At 33.8% G+C, this 23,695-nt stretch overlaps 1 protein-coding gene, 1 non-coding gene and 2 pseudogenes across 2 annotated transcripts; 2 read left to right on the forward strand and 2 right to left on the reverse strand.

The window, feature by feature from the left end:
- Nucleotides 1-1,315: 1,315 nt before the first annotated feature.
- On the reverse strand, nucleotides 1,316-2,681 carry LOC106414046 (F-box/kelch-repeat protein At1g15670). The gene has a single exon (XM_013854762.3). It carries the CDS (start codon nucleotides 2,579-2,581, stop codon nucleotides 1,508-1,510), a length of 1,074 nt encoding a protein of 357 aa, XP_013710216.2. The 5' UTR covers nucleotides 2,582-2,681; the 3' UTR covers nucleotides 1,316-1,507.
- A 10,894-nt stretch (nucleotides 2,682-13,575) lies between these two features.
- On the forward strand, nucleotides 13,576-15,261 carry LOC106350486 (annotated as a pseudogene).
- A 150-nt stretch (nucleotides 15,262-15,411) lies between these two features.
- Nucleotides 15,412-16,699, forward strand: LOC125591292 (annotated as a pseudogene).
- Nucleotides 16,700-19,361: 2,662 nt separating this feature from the next.
- TRNAS-AGA lies at nucleotides 19,362-19,443 on the reverse strand. The gene has a single exon. It is a non-coding gene; the product is annotated as a tRNA-Ser (tRNA).
- Nucleotides 19,444-23,695: the final 4,252 nt, after the last annotated feature.

Here is a 23,695-nt window from a genome sequence, read left to right on the forward strand (position 1 = left end):
AGAAGTGTAACTCGATTTTATGTGCATTAAGAGTTTCAAATTGGTTGTTTATAGTGGTTGGTGTATTGATAGCAATGACAATCTTGTAAATAATTGAAAATGATGAGTTTGAGAGATTTAAAATGTCATTTTCGAAAAAAAAAAAAAAAATAATGGTATTTTCGTGAATAATTTGTACTTATAGGGTGAATAAGGCAAAGAAAATTTCCAAAAAAATATAGGTTAGTTTTATGGTTGATTTTGAGTTTTGAGTCAATTTTGCAAAAATTCCCAATATAATATTTGGATTTTATTTTTGCGTAAATGGAAGATAGCGGGGAAAATCATGTTTTTTTTTTTTTGAACTACCGGGGAAAATTTTGTATAAAATTAATAATTTGTATGCACACTACACCAAACCAAGTGACCTTGCAACTTGCAAGAGTTAAGGAGCGGTCCCATGATATTCCTGCGGGTAAGTTGGGGTCCATCACCACCTCAAATAGATCAAGACCCTTGGATTGGTTGGTGTCTGAGAGTCCCTCTGATCCAACGTTCCATCTCTCTGTCTTAACAATTCCTCTGATTCGATCTCTCACCGACACAAGTTCCGGAAACTTTTTGCCTCATTTGTCTTGACACAATCACCGCAGATAACTAGGTTCATTTGTTTTAAATGTAATTATTATAATTTTTTTACAGTATTAAACAAAAATTGAAGTTTAGTCGTAATTGGAAGAATAACAGCTTGTTTTCTGATGCAACCTCCAATGTTTGTCTCACTTTTCTTTTGTTTCGTAGTTTATCAAAGAAAGGGAAATGACAGATCATATTTGGAATATTCGATAGATATTCGTTGCCATTTGCAGAATTTGCCGCCAAACCATTTTATTCGTTTCTTACCCTAGGCTTCGTCATCGTTTTACGTGGGCCTCTCTATCTATGAACATTTGTAGGTTTTGACCAAAACAGCTGGGCTTTGGTGACATTTTCTAAGTTTTTATAAATTATTGTTGTTCATGAAAATACAAGTGTATCAACACATATGTTGAAGTAGACAAATAACTTGAGGTACAAAAGTAAGAACTATAGCAATATTAGCAAGAAGAAAGCGAAAGGAAAGAGAGGAAGCTGAATCCGGCGATCCAAAGGTTGTAACTCTTAAAGGGCTTCGGATATATCAACAAGAAGGGTGTTAAATTTTCAAATCATGCACTAATTGGGCCCCAACATAACACTTCGATAGTTTAGTCTTGTCCACTGAAGCTTTCATCTTTTGTGGATCATAACAGTAATACTATAGAGTAAGGATTTAGTTGGGCCTATTTGGACCAAATTTAATTATCCAAAAAAGTAGATTTTCCGCAAATTTTAGTAACACCACACAAAAATGTAAAACCAATCAACAATAAATTTACAGTGAAGCTTATAACCTTTTCTTAATATCCCTAGAATACTTGTACAGTCACAACTACGAGAAACCAACCGACCAATCTTGCATCATTTTGCCTGAACGACGTCCCATTGCTTATATCTCCAAGAAACAACCAGCTTGAACGTGGCCTTCATATTTTTCATGTGTTTCCAGTTTTGCCCATCGAGAGTTGCTCATATCCCAATTATACCCTACACTTGGTTCGCCGTACCGGGCCGAACCGATCACGACCACATTCCCAGACCTCCTTACCGCCATGTATGATACATTGCACACGTCATCAGGTAGATTCACAACTTTCTGCCATGTGTCACCACTCTTCAGCATCAGATCACGACGGCAGCAAGCGTAGAGCTCACCGTTCTCAGCGGCTGCACAGACCGGTGGCCATGTAATCCCGTGAGCGAGAAAGTCTTTCGTTTCTTGACCCCACTGCCGCATGGTGACGTCGAAAGATTCAGCGGTTTTACTAAACTGCCCTTGCTCCTCCGTGGAGTAACCACCAATGACGTGGAATTTGCCAGCATGGAAAGTCGCCGAGCATTCGTCTCGCTCACGGCCCATATCTGGCAACAAAGCCCATCTATCTTCCGCCACGTCATACATTATAGCTGACGTCAGCGCGTTCTTGTCTTCGTCGTGTCCACCGGCCACGAACACGTTCCGTTCAGAATCCGAAGCGCAGGCGAAGAAGGACCGTGGTCCACCTGGCATGCTTGTCCCGCTACGCCACGTGGAAGTCAAGAAGCTGAAGATGTAGACCGAGTCAGAAGTCCGCCATGTGACCGGGTCAAGTCCACCAATCACAACAAGATCCGTCCCGACAGAAGCTAATCTACAAAACAGAGGCAACCCGTTGGATTTTCGGGGAACCGGAGGCAGCTCGGTGCATAAACCGGACTCTGGTTCGAGAACAGAGATCCGGTACACTGGCGTGGGGATGGTCTTTCCCGATCCGAGTTGTGAAACCGGGTTGACACGAGCTTGAGACAAGACAACAAGCTCCTGGCTATGTCCTGAAGCTTTCCGGTGTCGTAAAAAATCAGGGAGACTGATCTCTCGCTTCCAGACTTTGCAGACGGAGGAGATCAGAGGAAATTGCTTGTAGGAGGTGCGTAGGAGACACTCGCGGGCTAGGGTATCCAGAAGATCAGGTATAAGCTCCATTGTCACAGAAATATCAAGGTTGAAGAGAAAAAAGATGATGTGATAATTTTTTCAGCAAAAGTATTCAGGTTGTGATATGAATGATGATGTGAGAGAGAATAGTGCTGGCACTTTATAGAAAAGGTCTTTTTTTTTTTTTTGACGTCAGATAGGTCTTCTAGAAGCTAGAAACTGAAAGTGAAATATTATATAATTCGTTAATTAATAGAACTTATTTTTATTATCTTAATTCTTAAATGAAGAATGCTACAGTATATTGGATTGATTTGCTGCTGCATAGACAAAATATTGTAATTATTTGTGTCAATAATATTAATTTCATGATTCCAATAAGAAGAATTAGAAGTAATGGTTAGACTACAAAAAAATGTGAATTTTAACATAGAAACGTAAGGTTTACGTTTTTTCATAGAGTAACGATCGGATCGGTTAATAGGAACAATGTGCGGTTATGGTTTACGTGATTGAGACGTTATACCAATCGAGACATTGTGGACTTGTATGATGTGATAGCCGTTGGATTTTAGATATTCAAGCAGTTTTGTAAGCAGTCTGATTAGCTAAATGAGAGTCTCGCTGCTTAATTTACTGTCGACCGTTTATTTTACTATTTAACTAATCGAATGCCACTTGTTTTTTCTTTAATTTGGGATATATTGTAGATTACTTGTGTGAGAGAGATTGTATGTTAATTTACTGATTATTCACGTTTAGCGTCTTAAAATTATCAGCTGGATTCGCAAAGAATGTAAAATTAGTTATATAGTTTAGAATATTAAGATGCTCGACGTGGAACCAACGATACCGTGTGCCATAATTACTAAACTGTGTATAAATAACAAAGAATCTTCAAGTATCTCATCTATTAAAACAGAAGTCATGACTTTTTTCATGTGTGATATTTCATTTTTGACCATCTCTTAAAAAATCATAGCATTTAATGGTTTTATCATTTTCTATATATTTGGCCTATTAATGCAAAATATTAAATCTTATCTATTAAAATAGAAGTTATTAATTTTTTCATGTATGATATTTCATTTTGGACCATCTCTTAGAAAATCATAGCATTTAATGGTTTTATCTTTTTTTTTTTGACAGCAAACAATTTACAGACTCATAAAGACGGTTGATGCCGGACATTGCGTGCTAAGCTATCCGCCTTTTGGTTCGCCGTCCTTGGTACATGAACGATGTCTGAGTTGAGAAAACTGCTCCTCAAAAGCTTAATATCTTCTAGATAGGGTCCAAATGCTGGCCATTCCTCCGGTTCTGAAACCATCTTCACCAACTGAGAACAATCCGTTGCAAACGTAACCTGAACCTGTCTTAAACTCTTCATACATTCCATTGCCCATATCAATGCCTCCATCTCCGAATGGAGAGGTGATAAACATGCACGGACATTTCGTGCGCCTAACAAACCATCAAAGCCTGGTAAAGTACTATACCAGCCTTGCCCTGAGAACAAATCCTTATCTTTCCACGAGCCGTCTATAAAACACCATCTTCCTGAATTCGTTTGAATGGAATTAATATGTACAACCGGTGCCACTCGCTGATCCCTTATAACCTGAGCCTCAGCCCAAAGTGTTGATTCCAGTTCAGCTGTTTTGAGGGTATCCCTCGGATCAATATCAATATTGCTAAAAATCTTATTATTCCGACCTTTCCAAATATACCATAAGATCCATGCAAACTGATGATCATCCATCTTTAGATTAACTCTCCAAAAGAGATGGTCCATATTAGCAAAGAAAGAATCTGTAGGGAAAATATTCGGATTCGATGGTATCTTAGATAATGCCCACACTTGTCGTGCTGGCGGACAATCAAAAAATACATGGTTAATCGATTCTTCCTGGTCTCCACAACGGGAACAAAATATGTCTCCTTGTATTCCTCTCGCATTTAGATTCTTCATGACTGCTATACAACCTGAAAGCAACTGCCATAAGAAATGCCTTATCTTTGGAGGACACTGCAATTTCCAGCAGTATGCTTTAAGGGCATCCACTGTGGGTCCATAAAATTCCAGTGGTTTTTCCTTATCTGAATAGACACGTTCTACTTGGTACCCAGATTGTACAGTGTATTTTCCATTGTTAGTGAAATGCCATCCATTCCTATCTTCCATCCGATTTTTACTCAAAGGAATACTTGTAATGATTTTAATATCCTCAGGATCAACCAAATTCCTTATCGCCGATAGATTCCATGTGCGGGATTCCGAATGAATAAGGGAATCCACTGTGAGATCCGGGTAACTGTAATTAAGGTTTTTATTTGCTGGTCTTGGGCGAGTGGATGGGATCCAGAGATCATTCCATACAGATATGGATGATCCTGTCCCCACCCGTTTAATTAGTCCTTTACAAACCAGAGATCTAGCAGAAATAATACTCCTCCAGCCATATGACGGAGAGTAAGAGCGAATCGGTTCTAAGGGTGAAGCATTCCTGTAGTACCGTCCTTTGAAAACTCGAGAAAAAAGGGTATACGGTTTCTCTATCAGCCGCCACAATTGCTTACCAAGCATCGCCGTATTAAAGTCCGTAAGATCCTTAATGGTTTTATCATTTTCTATATATTTGACCTATTAATGCAAAATATTAAAACAAGATTTACCTATAATCTAGCTGTTCTATAATTTTCTCTTCATTAAAAATAGTCACGATTTTTTTTACAAAAAACAATAGTCAGGACTTATACGTAGAATAAGGTAAATGATTAATAAAGTCAGGACTTCATCAAAAAAATATTTTGATATTCAAAATTGTACCAACTTTAACTTTTCTTTTTTGTTCAATTTTTTTGATGAAGCCTAAAGCTTGGTTTCTTTTTGCTTGGTTCTAAAACTACACGAATCTAAAGCTTGATTTATAAAATAATTTTCAAAGCATATATTTACCATCACATAAAATGTTATACTTTTCATATATTATGTTATACTTTACTTATAATTTCACAATATATTTTTTTATATTTATGTTGACCAATACCAAAATTAAATTTATATAATACTCAATTATATAACCAGGACCTCCAGCTCTGGTGGTAAAGGGCTCACAGCTGTGAGTTCCGCCACCTTGGTTCGAGCCCGACCACTCGCAGATGCCTTAAGTGGCAAGAAAACTCGAATTTCTATTGGTTTCATAGTGATTAGTCATTGGGTTTAGAAAACTTTTGGGATCACACCACGATTATAAAAAAAACTTAATTATCTAACAAATCAACATTTTTTAAATCTATATCTGTTTGAAATCTAACAATGTTGAGAATCTACCTGACTATTTTTATTATCTACTATATATATGTAAAAATTACAATAAAATCTATATTTTTTTGAAACAAACAGATTTCAGAATATGAAAAATATATTACAATTATCTACAGGTTATACATCAAATAAATAAGAGATGATAAATAATTGTATTAACTCATTTCCATTAGCCAATATTAAAACAAATTTTGATCGATAAATTATTAGATATAAGACAATAAACAATGTGAAACAAGTTAAATAAACAAATATATTTTTTGTTAATTAAAAATAATCATGTTTTTGAAAGTATAGATTAAAATCTAATATTCATTATAATGGAATATGAATATTGAACATAATCATGCAATAATTTATTCATATTTTAATAAAATCGCTAATATACTATTCTTTCTAATGAAGTTTCCAAAATCTTCTACTATTAATATTATATAATAGCTAACATATTATATTTTCTCAATTGCATTTAAATCATAATATGTTGTTCCGCGTTTTTTGCTATTTTAAACATGATAAATACCTTAATAATCACTAACCCGTCTATAAATAAGATTACACATAATGTTTCATTTAATATTTAGTAGTTCATTTTATCATATATATAAATAAATAAACCAAATGTTTAACTATTATTTTAACGAATGTCATAATACAAATAAATTACTAAATAATAAATTATTTTTTAGTATTTTAAAACTTTTTTGCAACCCCTAAGATAGATAAATCATTTTGTTATACATCAATTTGTCTAATAGTAAAATGTAAATCTAATAAAATAAATATATAATAAAAACGACAAAATACATGTGACGATTTGAAACAATTAATTTACATCGTACAAAATATAAAATTATTATGTTTGAAAAGTCAGATAAACGTTTAGCTATATTGTTAATGTTATACGTATATATCACTAATGAGATAAAATGAAATTTTGTATATATAAATTAGGCGGGTTCAAAATCTAGTAACGTGTTAATGGAGATGCTTTGCGTAGGTACATTATATTTAAGAAAAATTTAAAATTACCTAACTGTAGTAGTGGATGTATAAAAATGTATATGATGTAGGGATTTAAATCAATGCTATATAAAGACATAATAAAAGCGAAAAAGTAAAAATATGGTAGATAAAATATTTGAGATAGTTTACGATGGTCCATGTGATCCCATGTGGCTTAATTATTTACGAAGACATGCTAACCAATAGGCACCCAAATGCTTATTATATGTTAATATTCATAATACCAAATAATTCAACGTGGATTGTTATTGGACTGGAGATACAAGGTGTTAATGGTTTGTAAGACTATTGTTATTGTGTCATAATGAAGTTTAGAATTTTAAAATACACATGTGTGAATTGTAAATAATAATTCTGACATAAAAATATATGATTATCTGCTTGAATAAAGATTAAATCTCTAAATAAACTATTAAGTAATTACAGTATAACCTCTTTAAATTAATTCTCTATAAATTAATATATACTAAAAATCTCTATAAAATATTATAATTTTATAGTCTCAAATTGAGTTTTTGGTTCAATTAGTATATCGATAAATTAATATCTCTATAAATTAATAAAAAAATTATAATTTTGGTGTAGTCCCAACATTATTAATTTATAAAGGTTTGACTGTATATAGTTTGAGTATAGATTCAAAGGTAAATAGTATCGTATTTTGGGACAACAATCATCATAAAGCTAGTAAATCAAATTTATAAAAAACTAATATGTGTATAGAAATTTATAAAATAATAAAAAAAAATCAGTAAAATGTACTATTAGTATTATGTAAGTATTTTTCATCATCATCCCGACCATTGTGTATTTGTGTATCTCTTTGCTCTAACAACGTACAATTGTATGTCATGTCCAAACATATGAAAAATCCAAATTATTTTATACACAACTCACTATGCAATTAAATAGAATACTCCGTTTAACTGGGCGTATAGAGTCACACAAATTAAAAGTCGATGATAACACAAACTTTTTGAGTTTAACTAAGACGACTTTAAAGAGGCAACCTTCCGGTCGCCATCATAATTCATTGTCAATGTTTAAGATAAATGTTTTGTTTACTATGTAGCTGCCATTTGAATAACAAGAAATACATATCTTAACCTAAAGTTTATCATCTGTTCTAAAAGTAGGCATAATCCAAACGTGTTTTCTATACATACATGTGTTCAAATTTTTATTTTATTTTCTGGGCTAAACAGTTTCTTCATGAGATTATGCTAGGAGAAAAAAAAAGAAATATGCAGCAACCTTTTGGTTTTTATTTTTATCTACTCGTTTATTATTTTAAATAAAGTTCTCTAAATTTATTTCGAATTAAGTCTAGACCGTTTTTCCTATATGTCTATAAGTTATACCTTGCTTAATAATGACGATCTAACCAATTTATTAAACAGTACCCATTTAAAATCTAGTAGTAGTAAGTATGCTTGAAAATCGTGTAAAATGGTATTTAGAAAATAAACGACAGCTAGAAAGCTGAAAGTTTCCTCTTATGTTCATTTTCCTTCTTAATCATTTTTCTTCTTCATTGTTTTGGGCATCCAAAGAATATTATCAAAAGTATTTGCAAAAGATAACTTGAGAAGCAAGAAAATGATCATTTGATTGTTGAGGAATGTATAATTTTGAAAAGTAATTGTTGTTCTAATCTAATCTATAATACATGTTTGCTTCTACTATTATTTTCTTATGTGAACATCTAGTTTATCAAATATTTTTCGGTTACATAAATATATATGAACTCTTATCTTATGGCTCTCATTTATGAATTAATTGATAATATTAATATTTTCGTTTACAATATATCAACTCAATATATTTAATAAATTAACATGTTTATTTTCTACTAAACCTTTTGTCAATACCTTTTAGCTTTTTTTAGAAAGGAATACCTTTTAGTTTTTACTACTTTTTAATAACAACTCTTACGATTGTTATTTAGCTAACAAAAAGTCTGCTAAATACCAAATGCCTAACTGGTGCAATACATGAGATGAGACAACGTTTAATTATTATACCGAAGACAAACATTTTTTTTATTCAACTAACAATATTCTTATCAGAAACTGAGATACATTTTTTTGTTAAAAAAAAAAAGAAACTGAGATACATGTTGCAAAAGATATCACGAATATTTACATCATTTGTATATATGTGAACATGTACATAATTTCTATACATGTGTACATGTACATCATGGCTATAAATGTGGAGGAATACGATGTATGTAGTATTTTTAATATGATGTATGTAGTTTGTACTTTGTACTTTGTACTATGTTGGCGCTTCGTAAAGTTTAAACCACTTAACTTTATATGTCATTCCACCACTATTTGTTTCACTAATGTAGGATGTATATGATGTCTCACAAATAAAAAATAATATATGTGATCGTGATAATAGGCAAGTAATTTATATTCATTGATACACAACACGAAATATGAAATGATACAAATAATTTGGAGAAATGGCATGTTCCATGCAACTAATTGGCCACGTACTAGGGTCCACCACATCTTCCAAGTCCATGAAACATATCCGTATACACTTGTACTGTAAGCTGAAATCATGCATTTATTTCCGTGTAAGTGCAGTTAGTTAAGAAAATAAAATACTAAAATTATGGATAGTCCACTCTCCGTATTATTGAAATTGGTGTTAGAAAATTTAAATTTTACTCTCTCTGTTCCTAAATGATACTCCCTATGTTTTTATATGTAAGTAGTTTTATCAAAATAAGTTTATTTCACAATATAAGATGTTTACACAATCCAAAGCAGCTTTTACATTTATTACATATTTACATATGTTGTGACCAATCTAATAATCCATACCTTTTTATTATTGGTTAAATTTATGTATTAAATGTTATTTTTTCAAAAGTAATAATTTTCTTGATATTATCACTTTTGACTAAAACTACTTACATATAAAAACAGAGGGAGTAAAGTTTTTAGTATTTTCACACATATTAATAAAACACATTAAACTACCATAATAAATTTATTGTTTTCTGCAATTTTCAATTTTCAATAACATTTAACCAATAATAATTCAATAAAGTCAATTAATTTTCTTGAAGTTTACAATTTTATCATAGAAAACACAAAAATACATCTTTCTCAAACAAATTTTTTTTCTAAAAAGTCTATTATTAAGAAACGGATGGAGTAATATTTTACCGCTTGCCTTGACTAACCTGTAGAGATTCGCAACATGCTCCGTCTGTTTTATTTTAAGTGTCGTTTTGAGTTTGTTCACACAAATTAAAGAAACAATTAATTATATATATTATATATATAAAAATACAATTACCTATACACCTAACCATATTTCAATTAATAAAAAAATAAATTACTGAATAAAATTAATAAATTTTGCATTGAAAGTCGAAAACGACACTTATTCTGTAACGAGAAAATTTCTCTACAACGACACTTAATATGAAACGGAGGGAGGGAGTACTAGTTAACGTTCATATGATTTTCATTTTGAAGCAAATGAAGAGCAACACATGTTGGAAATGGTAAAGGTGATCTGATAAACGACAATATCGAAATAAAAGGAACCCCAAACGGCACGGCATCTGACCGCAAAACGTTGGAAAAACGACACGGCGTCAGGCTGACAATAATTGGAAAATAACAAACGATAAGGTCACAATATCCTAACTGGAAGCATCGTCGGCTGGTTCTTCAGGTCAACGCAATAAACAAAACAAATAGTATTACAAAAATTGAATCATAGATAAGAAAACAAACAAAAACATGATTTATTGTATAGCACCAAATGAATCTAAACATATATCTTACTGATAAAAGAACAATATAGAGTAGATTTACTTTGATTACAGATGATACTGAATTACGTATTAATTAAATCAAGTATACGTCGTATAAAAAACAGGAAATAAAAATCGAGAAAACGTCATGGCCAAATCAATACATCATATTGTTTTATTATCTTTCCATATTGTATAACCCAAATATATCTTTGGTCAGCTATGCGAGACATGGTAGCTTTATTATTTACAAATATATACATAGTACTTGACTCATAATTGTTTGTACGGTCGACATCACATGAAATATAAATCAGAAGTTGTAGATATCCCGTGAGTAGCATCAACTTTTGTATTTTGTTTTATACATTTCTTATATTATCCTTGCTTCGAGGTGATATAATTTGCTGATGTGTGTGATTTCTTTTTTAATTACCAGTCAAATTAAGTAAGATAATTAGTAATAATCTGGTTTTTAAATACTTGAGCGGTGTTTATCTATCCCTCCTTGTATCTATCAATCGTTGTCTCGAAGTCAAGCGTAAAAGGCGGACGGTGAGATTCCAGAAAGGTTCCCCCAAAGAACAAGAGGCGTATTTAGAGCGTGAATGGTGAGGCAGATAGTTAGCAGATGTCATGCGCATTAGTATTTTTTGTACTGCCACAGTCAATCACAGTTTTTAGCTTTTCCAGAAAAGAAAAGCAGCAGACCTGTCCAATGGTAACTTTTTTTTGTCTTTATCTGTGTAAAAGCAGATGATCTGCATGTCCTTCTACCCTCTCAACTTTTGATGCAGTTCACGGATTCCACCATTTTTTCATCCAATATAATTTTTTAGTAAAATTAAATTAATTCTGAAAATATTAATAATTCACCACTTATAAATAAAGAGAGTAAGAACATACGTAGTTCCATACTTCTTCGATTAAAAGAGGTTCTAGACAACAAAAAAAATTATGTGCACTACCATTCTTAGAAAAAAAAAAGTGTTGTAGTTCTTTTATACTAGTACTGTCGTAAGCTTCATTCATTCTTACAGTAAGTTTCATTCATATATATTAATTTGATCACATATATAATACATATATTAATAATTCAAAATATAGTATAGTTAATTGGAAAAAGAATCTTGTGTTGTAGGGTGGGAGATAAAAAAAGAAGGTGCAGTAACTTTGTGCTGTCTTGTGCCTCAATCATTATTTTCAGCTTAAGGTAAAAATAATTTTTAATTTAGTTTTATTATATTTACGTAATTATATAAATATAAATATATATATACATATATGTATTAGTTTTTGTCAAATATAATATATTAAAATTGAAAATATAGTATATGAAATTCGAAAACTCTATATGTCTGATATAAATTTTATAGTTTTTTGAACATTTATATTTTAGAGTTTTAATCTATAAAATATGCATGTAAATAAATAATAATTATAATTGAAAATATAGTATAGTTAATTGGAAAAAGTGGAAGATAAAAAAGGTGCCGTAACTTTGTGTTGTCTTGTGTTGTACCTCAATCATTACGAATTACTAGTTCTCACACATGCGGTCACCCAAAAAAAATTCTTAGACAATAAAAATGAAACTCTCGTGTTGTGTTATGTATTGTGGAAATTAAAACAAAAGTGCAGTAGTTTGTGTTGTGTGTACTGGTTAGGCTGTGTTGTGCAATATTCATTTTGTCTAGCTTAAGGTTATATTATTTTTTATTTTCATTTTGTTAAATTGTATCTATTTATTTATATTAGTTTTAATTATTAATCGAAAAACTCTTGTGATGTAGGGTGGAAGTTAAAAAAGACTGTCGTAGATTTGTGCTATCCTCTGCTAATAGTGTTGTGCCTCAATTCTCTCCAACATAAGGTAAATTACTTTTTATTGTTATTGTTATTTATATTTAATTAATTATATTAATTATTTTTGTTCAAATATAATATATCGTAATAAGAATATTTATTTGGAAAACTCTCTATATATATTATACATTTTGGTTTTTTTGAACATTTTATTTTAGAGTTTAAGTTATATTTTATGCATGTAAAAAAATAATATAACTATATATATATATATATATTAACTGAAAAGAGAAAATGTGTCATATTTTAATTCAACCTATTAAAAATTGAAAGTATATATAAAAAGAGAGATATTTTGAAAAATATATTTTCAATGTAAAACATATACATGTAAATTATTAGTATAATACTTTATACTTGTATCAATTGGAAAAAGACATGTGTTACATTTTAATTCACATAAAATGTAAAACCGAAAATAAAAAATAAATAAATATAGATGACACTATAATTATTTTTTTAGAAAGTAATACATTTATTATTAAGATATTATTTCTAAATTTATCAGTCATAAATTAATATGATTTTGTACGAAAAAATGATTTTGTATTATAAAATCAATATAAACATCTCCATTTTTTTTTAATATAGATTTTATGGTTAAATTTAAATATCAACTTGGAAATCATTTTAGGAAATCATGTGCTATTCTTGATTCCAACGGTCTTTGATATCTACCAAAATCCACATGCATGTTTAACTATCAAACTGATTTTAAATCTATATTTTCATGTTTTGCTTATAAAGATAGTTCCTAATTAGCTCGATCTAATATTATTTATAAAATTTTAAAATTGTACATATGACTTCAAATCGTCGACAAAGTACAACATTTTCTGATGAAGAAGATATAAATCTACCTACTGAAATGTCAGCACGGGTAATTATATAATATTTTTTTAACGTTTTAGAATAGTTAATAAATACTAAAATAAAATGATTCAAAATTGTGTAAATTTATAGAGGGAAGACAATTTTAAATGGAATCCTAACCGAGAACGAGTATTTATTGAGTTGTACGATCGAGCTATTTCCATGAGCGATTATCGTTTCAAAGATCCTACATCCGCTGGTAAAGAGTTTGTCGTTGCTAAGTTCAACCAAATGTATAATATCAGCGTAAACTACCGGTTCTTCAAAGAAAAACTTGATCAGCTGAAAAGAAAATACAAAAAGTACAAGCATCTAATGAAAAATTCTACGGGTATTTTGGTTGATCCTACGACATCTGTGATATCTGCGTCTGATTCATGGTGGAAAGATCGTGAAGTAAGTACAAACAATATCCCTTACAACCAAAATATATTTAAAAAATAACATATCTATAATATTTGTAAGCTAAAAACTACATAATCTTATTAACAGGTAGATAGGATTGTAAAATCATTTAAACGAAAACCACCGGAGCTTTGGGATGTGATGCAACGATGTTTCGTATTATACGACGTCCAATCACAATCTCAATACTCCTTGCACCAAAGAAGAGAAGAGTTGCTGAATGATGGTCAAAATAATGATGAAACTGAAACATATGGCGGTGATATGCAAGACACTCAGGTCCAGGAGACACAAGAAAGCGAAGAAGTCTATCGCGTTAATATTGATGATGAAATGCGTCATTCAAATCAGTTCACCCGTGAGAATTTGCGTCATAATTCTTCACCAGCTGCTGATCATTTTCAGATTCCTACTTCTAGAGTTCAACAACGAAGTGGACTAAGGCGTGGAAGTAGTTCACAAAGAGGTGCAGGAACCTCCCGGATCACTGCCAGGAGTGGATCCCAAGGAAGTCGTAGAAAACAATCATTCGAGACAACTCTGACAGATACGATGATGGGTTTTAGAGAGTTTCAACGCCAAAGTTTGCAACAACTACGTCCAAATTCTTTTGATGAAGATGATTACAATGAATTCGATAATGCGGTGAAGATATTTGAATCAATGGATCTTCCAAATGACACCAATTTCTATTAGGCGTGCATTCATGCATTTAAAGAAGAAAGATTTTGGCGTAAGTACTTTATTGACAGAGCCGAAAGAACCACAGAAGATAAGTTGAAGTTCTTACAAGCTCTTAGTGGATATACACCGGACGGCGAATTCGTGGGAAAGCGGTTAGAATCTGGATAAAAGTTTGGTAGTCCAACTTGTGGGCAATGGAATTCTGGTCTTCAACAATGGGGAACACCTCCAAGTGCCCCGCAATGGGGAACACCGCCAAATGCGCCGCAATGGAGTTCACCTTCAAATGCTCCGCAGTGGGGTACACCGCCAAATGCTCCACAATGGGGTACACCGCCAAATGTTCCGCAGTGGGGTACACAACCTTTTTCACAATGGGGTGCGCCTCAAAATTCTCAACAATGGGGTTCATCAACAAGTACTCAACAATGGGGTCCTACATCTGCTGTTCCTCAATGGGGATCATCACCGACCACTCATCAATGGGGATCATCACAAGATGCTCCACAATATATTCCTCCGAGAAATGTTCAACATGGATTTTCCCTAGAAACAGAAGTACAAACTACAACACGTGAAAAGGAAGTTCCTGTTTCCGAGAATGTTATCAGAGGAGTTTCACCGGAATTCACGAACTATGCTTCTACAAGTAAAGCATCACGTCCACGAAGACGAGGAGGATTATTCAATATCTGGGGAACTGAACGAGGACTAAATCTAAATGAAACACAAGAAAGTGATTCCACATCGGATAACTAGCTTAATAAGATTCGTGCTTTGTTTGTAGTCGTTATGTTTTGTTTTATATTTTCTTTTGTAATATTTGTTATGTATTGAATTTTTGATTAAGGATATTTCTCATTGATTTAGTTTTTTATTTTGTGGTTAAAATTTTCAGGCTTTTCGTATATGTCAGTTGCGATCACAAAATCCCCACAATCTAAATCACGATGAAAGACTTGAGTTATGGAATTTAGAAAATGAGCAATTTGAAGAGTTAATAATTCAACCATCATTGAGTTATTACAATCGTTTCTTTGAAAGAGGAGCAGCTCAAACTGATGGTGGTTTAGGATGGAGAAATATTTGGCGTCGACTACAGGAAGATGATGCTGCGTGTCTTCAGTTACTACGAATGTCTCTTGGTGTTTTCAGATCTTTATGTGACATATTGGAATCAAAATATGGTTTACATCCCACTCTTAATGTTAGCCTTGAAGAGAGTGTGGCAATGTTTTTGCGAATTTGTGGGCACAATGAAGTTCAAAGAGATGTTGGATTACGGTTTGGACGGACACAAGAGACAGTGAATAGAAATTTTTTTGAAGTTCTTAGGGCGACATAGTTACTTGCTTGTGATTATGTTAAGACTCCAACAAGACGAGAACTACTTCGAATTCCTGAAAGGCTGCAAATGGACATGAGATATTGGCCATATTTTAGTGGATTTGTAGGAGCTGTGGATGGAGTTCATGTATGTGTTAAAGTGAAGCCTGAACTACAAGGAATGTACTGGAATCGACATGATAGGACATCATTTAACATCATGGCGATATGTGATCTCAATATGTTGTTTACATATGTTTGGAATGGAGCACCCGGATCATGTCACGATACAGCAGTTCTCACGATGGCACAAGACGGTGATTCTGATTTTCCTTTGCCTCCAGGAGACAAGTATTATGTAGCTGATTCTGGGTATCCAAATAAGCAAGGTTTTTTGGCTCCATATAGATCTTCTCGGAATGGGGTTATTAGGTATCACATGTCTCATTTCAACAATGGTCCTCCTCCTAAGAATAAACAAGAACTGTTTAATCGATGTCATGCATCTCTACGTTCCGTTATTGAAAGGACATTTGGAGTTTGGAAGAAGAAATGGAGGATTTTGAGTGAATTTCCGAGATATGATATCGCAATTCAAAAAAAAGTGGTAAGTGCTACAATGAGATTGCATAATTTTATCAGAATTTCAAATTATTTTGATGAAGATTTTGTTGAAGAAATGGGACATACAAATACCAGCAACGAAGATTCTGAAAATGATATAAGTGACATGGAGACAACAAATATGGCTGATGGAGATCATATGACAAACATTAGAGACAACATTGCCGATATGTTATGGGCAAATCATTAAATTATTTTACCTTTGTTTATGTATTTTTTATTATGTGTTTTGATATTTTGGTGTAATCTTTATTGTTTCAATATATGATATGCACTTTTGAACTGCTTTTGCCATTCATAACTTTGAAACATAACTTGTTCTGCTTGATCTGCATCTCTCCTGCATGATCCACTTGGTCTGCACTTGTCCTGCTTGATCTGCATAATCTGCTTGATCTGCACCGCTTGATATGCTTTTACCATTCTGAACCTTACTCGTCGGTTGAAATTCAGATGCAGCATTTATTGTCATAGAAAATTGAAGCGTGTAAAAGAAGTAATATGGTCGGGTTTCAATTATTACGTTCTTCCAAATTTGTGAGTTTTTGCCAATATTGGCATCTTACCTAAAAAGTAAAATGGTGGTACTAAAGTCACGTTGCGACTTCTATCAACTGGTTAGGACCATAAGTGATAGTTGAACGACCAACTCAAATGTATATTTCGCGACACGATCCAGGAAAAGTGGATCAAGACTGGGACGAATATTGAAGATTTAATGTATAGATAATTGGATCAGCGTTGATATTTCGTATTTTTTTATTTTCTATTATGAAATTATCGAATTAAAACCAAATTTTGCTATCTATTTAATATGGAAAATAAAACAAAATCAAATTCAGTTAACAATTGTCCCTATTATATACCATATAAAATAGTAAGAAAACATGTATTTTAAAAAATTCAAACTCAGAACTTCGAAGTTATAGTCATGAACCATTTATAAGAAAATTTGGCATGTTGACCCACGATTGATTTTAGTTTGGACAATTCAGTTTGCATCAAATAATCACCCTTAGTTAATAACTAATATAATATCTTTGATAAAGAGATTAAAATAATATAGTCAAAGGGGGCTTTTAAGCGAGAGATGGGGACAAAAGGTACCGTAAAGGATACCAAAGACTTTGAGACTAATCAACATGACAAAAGGCAACTTGACATAGCAACATGAAAGAAACCAGTTGAAAGTTGAGACAGCTGCGGTTTGAAAAAGAAAGAGAGTTACAGGTTTTGGACCCAACGTGCTAATTAATAGTAAACGCGAAACATCATATCAACAGAGTTATAATCAGAAAAGGATTTGCTTTGAACACTTCCCCCATAGGATTATGATTCTTCAGTGCAAGGCAGCTGAATCAACTAGCTCTTTGTAATCATCAGAGACGATAAATACTTTGTGCCGATAACAGTAGGCAAACCTTTCAAAACAAAGATAAAAATTTAAATGAATTGGTAAAATTTAATGAATTGGTAAAATACGAATATGCGACTTACACTCTCATGGATACGTCCGTACAAAAATCTTTCACCTCTCCAGTATTCAGGTGGTCTTGACTTAATCCTTGTACTTTGTCTGACACCGTTTTCCCATTCAGTACGTACCAGCAGCTTCGAGAGAGGCAAAAACAATACAACAAAGAGAGTCAGTTTAGTATTTTTAAACCGATAGAGAGGCTTTGAAGCATGAGTAGTAGCGAATGGATAATGTTTTCGTTTGCTCTCGTCACTTTCACTCTCACCATGAAGGGTTTTGCTTTGCTTTATCATATTGCCTTCGCAAGATCCTCTCTTTCTTCGTTTATTTGTTTGTTTGGGTGAAGAGTTGTGAGCCTCCTCCTCCTGCTGAAAAGAAGTAAAAAAGAACTCTCATATTCGTTTTGTTAAGTAAGCTCATATAATTGAAACACACAATATACTCTCTATTAACAACACACAACATCTAAGAAAAACAACAAAATCTAACGATTCTGTTCGGTGAGTTACTTTAAAAATGGATATTAAAACAAGGATCACTACTGTTAAGAAAACCTGTAGTGGTTTGCAAAGGATAAACATAGAAAGAATCAATGATGAAAAACTTTGAGCCAAAACTTTTTAAGTGAACTGAGATTGTCAATAGAGGTGTATGTACAAGCTACATAAGGAGATTATATGTTAGTTTGCTTGTCTAATTTTTGAGAATTCACTAAAGTTTGAAGGTGGAAAAGGTTATCATACCTTGCTGATATGGGATGATTTCCTTTTCTCCAGTAAAAGGTTCCATTCTTGCATCCTCTTTAGATGCATATTCCGCCTATATCAGAAATAAAGTTACAAAATATGTTGATAAAAGTCATGAATAGTCGAGGAGAAACTAACCAGGTTGTGAGCAAGCAAACAAGCAACTCAGTCAAAATATTGTCTGCGTCTGCGATTATATCTGCAGAACACAATGGCTCAACGCTATCAGAGACTTAACAAAATGGTGTTAGAGAACATGATCAAACAAAACTGTAGCTCATGACATTTCTTTCCTACTGCAAGTCCTCACTCACCATCTACTTCTCTGTCCTCTCTAAGCTTTGTTCAGAAGGAACGGGGTTTTCCTTTTCTAAAGCTTTCAGGGCAATAAGATCACTATCCGTGTACACCCCTATATGGCTCGTTGATTAACTGTTTTTCAACACCAGCGAAAAAGAAATCATATTTGAATGGTAGTGTTACATAATTAACAAGATAAAGGCTATGAACATTAAAAAAAAAAAAGGGTGTGAACTCACTTAGAAATCTTTCATAAGCAGAGCAAAGAACTCTCCAGGTTTTGGATATTTGCTAGGATCAAAGCTTGGTTCTTTTTGAGGTAAAGCGGGGATTCAGTAGTAATCTAGGGTTGGGCGGGAATGCTAAGGAAAATAAAATTTTAAAATCGTGAACGGCAGGATTCGAACCTGCGCGGGCAAAGCCCACATGATTTCTAGTCATGCCCGATAACCACTCCGGCACGTCCACTTGTTGTTCAATTTTCCGTAAACAATAATTTGAATATATAATTCTCACACGAATAAAACCGGAACGAGAGACAAGCCAAACCGGTTCGGTTTTATGTTTATCTTCACCAAAGCGAACCCAGCCTGTACCGGGAAAGACAAATGCCTAACCAGAAATACGACTCAGTTTGGTTAATTTTCTATACGTTTTTGTACACAATAAGAGATGCTCAAGGCCCTTGCCGTTCAGTAATACTTTGCTCAAAGATTACGATAAGAGAGGATTCAGTGAATGAGACGTGGGATTTTTATACAATGACGAATATATAGAGAGTGTTACAACAATGAGTGAGCAAAAGAAAGAAGTACACGATATATTATAATCCACCATTAATATTTGCAATGCCTTATAAAAATTCGTGTATGGAAAACATGTCTCAAGTCTCTAAAATGTTTTCTAATCGCCACTCCCTTCTCCTCGGGGCCGGATCTAAATACAAGGAGTTAAACAATGGCCTTTGATCACAAAAAAAAATTGGAAAGTTTTAAGGCATAGGCCCTCAAACTATGATATCTTTTATTAAGGTGTTTTAAAAAATGTTTATAACTTTCAAAATCTCAGATCCGACCATGTTTCTGTAAGAAAAGATGATTAATATGAGAGTAAAAGACAATGAGGAACAGAGTAAACAGAGAGATAAGTGATCAAGAGTAAATTAAGTTGTGAATAAGAGAGTATGAGTATCAAGAGATTATAGAGATTGACAATAACCAAGAGAGAAGAGAATGGTGAAGAAGAAAGGGGAACTCCCCTCTTTCAGCTTAGATTATAATTGATTACAATGAGAGTTCTTTATACCCAACACACACTAGACAAATGAGAGGAAGAAGACAAAGAGAGATAGATCTGAATTCAAAATGAATGGTTGGGATGAGAGGATCTGAATTAATTTGAATTGAATGGCTGAGATGCAGGAGAGCTTCCAATGTGATAGTGACAGCTCCTAACAGTCATCTTTCTTCTCTCCAACATGTTATTTTAATCCTCACTTGTCCAGCCTCTCTCTCCAAAGGTCAGAACCTAATTTGAATTCAAATTTACCTCTCAAGTTGAAGTTGCACGAATTTCACTCTTAGGCTCAAGTCTGACACTCAAGTCTCAAGTCTGGCAGCTTGCATCTCAAGTCTGGTGCTTCTTATAAAACCTTTATAAAACCTTATAAAACCTTATAAGACCTTATAAGTATTTTCAAGTATGACAACTTAATTCTCAAGTCTAGCTGCTTAATTATGCTTCATGTCAACACTTCCCCTCAAGCTTGCCCAAGGATCTCCTCAAGCTTGACCATAGGAGATCCTTGGGCAAGCTTGAAACTGAGAGTACTTGCCTCATTAAAAACCTAAACATAGAAAACCCTTTGGGATAAAACCACACTTAGGAAAAGAGTACAAGCCTCTCAGCCTAGGGATTGGCCAGTGAGTTTATGAGCCTTATGATGATGTTGAGGGACTCATAAACTCTGGATCATGGCCTTACCTCAATGGCAAGCAGACTCCAATGCCTTCCTTGCTTCACACTTAAAACAACCTTTGAGCTTCTTCTTATGACCAGAGCTTGTCTCCTCCTTTCTTCTAGCTTCTTGCTTCCATTTAGGGTTGAATCCAAGCCTGCTTTTTCTCATGAGATCAATAGGTACCTTGTAAACATTTCTGGAATGCTGGTGAGGAGTACTGAACACTTGAATCTCTCACACCAGCTGCTTCTCAACCAGTATGTGCATTGTCACTCTTGAAGCTTTCAACACGTAGGGGGACGTTGTAACTCCATGATCTGCCACCATCATGTGATTGCTCAGCAAGAAAATTCCTAGTTGAATACTCCTTGTGTCCTTGCATATATGTGGCCAGATTGTAAATCACCATTTGCTGGCTTCCTTAAACTTCATCAACCAGGTACAAGCACACATGCTATGGGCTGATTCAAAGCTTCCCAACTGAAGGTATCTGTTCTAACTCCATATAGTAGCTGATCCATAGCTTCCCAACCAGAAGGTATTGTTCCAACTGAAGGTAACTGCTCTAACTCTATATAGTAGTTGATCCATAGCTTCCCAACCAGAAGGTAACTGTTCTAACTCCACGTCTTGGGCTGATCCATAGCATTCCACTCAGCTCCACCTGATTTTCTTGTCAAGTAGTCTATGATGGCCATCTGTTCTAACACCAAGTTGTTGCTGTCCATGTTGATGTTTCTTTGTAGTGGGTTCTAGATGGCTGGTGAACTCCACTTCAACTCCACTTCTGATCTCTGGTGAGGCACTGGACGACTTGAACCTTCAGGAATGATGCTCACCATTACCCCTCCTCAAGCTTGATCCGGAGAAAATGAGTGAAGGACCAAGCTTGGAAGTGAGCAACACTGAGTCTTGAAACCAGAAGTGCATCACCCTAACAGCTGCGCTTAAGCTAACCGATTCCTCCCTTGATCTCTTCTCCCCTGCCTCTTGTAAGTCTTTTGAACCAGGAGCTCAACAACCAAACAGTCTGCGCTTAAGTCAACCGGTTCTTGCAATTCATGAGGAGATTCAGCCTGGTGGATGGCTGATCAAACACTGGTCTGCCTCTCCATCAATACTCCTTCCTGAAGTATCTTCAAAGCTCAGCCATATTCTATCTCAGCCACGACTTATTACCATCTGGACTCCTCACACAAACAATCTCTCCATGGTTAGGAATATACACACTGTGTAGGCTCTGGATCATACAGGAATGTACACATGTGTAGGCTCTGAACAGCATGGGAAAAGTCTTCGTCTTTGTCTTGATTTGATGATGGACAGAAAACAACACTTGTGTACCTGAAACATCACTCAAACTCCAGCAAGAATCAGACCACACACACTAGGATCAGACCTTGGTAACTCACCAATCCTGATCCCAATGTTTTAAGAAAATGCAATAGATAGAATCTAAACAACTCATTCAGTTCAAATCCATGCAAACTATTCACTAAATGCTCAGGTATGATAACTCATCAATTACAAGGCATTTAGGCTATTTTTAATAACCATTAAGTAACAACATGATTAATTAAATGTCAAAACATGGACTAGATAACTCATATAATCATCCCAAGCAGTTCATGAATGCATCACAGGACCAGAAACAACATATGGATGCAAACAAGACTAGAAACAACATATAGATGCATTACAAGACCAGGAAACTCTCCTAGACTTCTAGCAATGCAACAAGACATAAAACAGGTTCTAGACAACTCGCCTAGACCTTACACAACTCAAACAATTGACCTAAAACAATAACTAGTCATAACCATGCTGGTAAACTTAGAAATAATTTAAAAACAGAATCAACAAACACAACTTAAGTATCTTGAGACATGAACTAGGTTCAACAACTCTAGCAACTTGAACATGTCCCAAGTATACTAAACACACCACTCAACACAACCAGAACCATTATCCCAAACTCATATCAAGAAGGAGAGGTTTAACTTACAACAAGGAACCTGAGCTGGTTCCTTGAACCTCCAATACACATGGGTCATGACAATTTGTTGGATTTGAGATGTTGAGTTGAACTCCAACTCCTTCTCTTTAAGTACATGACCTCATTCTTGTATCCATCACACCAAAGTCTCCTCCTTTCTTCATGCTTGAGAGTCGTCACCTTTTTGGAAGCTCTCTTCTTGGATAGAGAAAGAGAACCACTTGTACAAGGTAGTTTTGAAGCTTTGCTAAGAAAACTACTCCATAAACTTTTGCTTTCAAGTGGTTTCTTCACCATATTTGACAGGGGAAAAGAGATTGGAAACTTTGGAAAACAATAGACCACTGGATAAAAGAGTGTTCTCAGGAATCTTCAAGAAAAATGAGTGGTAGACTGAACTGGTTGAGCTTGATGAGGGTTCTTGAGGCTTAGAGACTTGTACACACCTTGCCTTAGAGCTGGTTGTGGGTTCTTCCTTCTTGGGAAAACCTTTGGACCGCTGGACAAAAGGTTGTACCAGACTCAGATGAAGATGAACTGAGAATGAATTAGATTTGCAGAAGCTTTTGTGAGGTTCAGGAGCTTAAAGCTCTGATACCATGTAAGAAAAGATGATTAATATGAGAGTAAAAGACAATGAGGAACAAAGTAAATAGAGAGATAAGTGATGAAGAGTAAATTAAGTTGAGAATAAGAGAATATGAGTATCAAGAGATTATAGAGATTGACAGTAACCAAGAGAAAAGAGAATGGTGAAGAAGAAA

This window comes from Brassica napus, chromosome C8 (genome assembly GCF_020379485.1).
Source record: "Brassica napus cultivar Da-Ae chromosome C8, Da-Ae, whole genome shotgun sequence".
NCBI lineage: Eukaryota > Viridiplantae > Streptophyta > Magnoliopsida > Brassicales > Brassicaceae > Brassica > Brassica napus.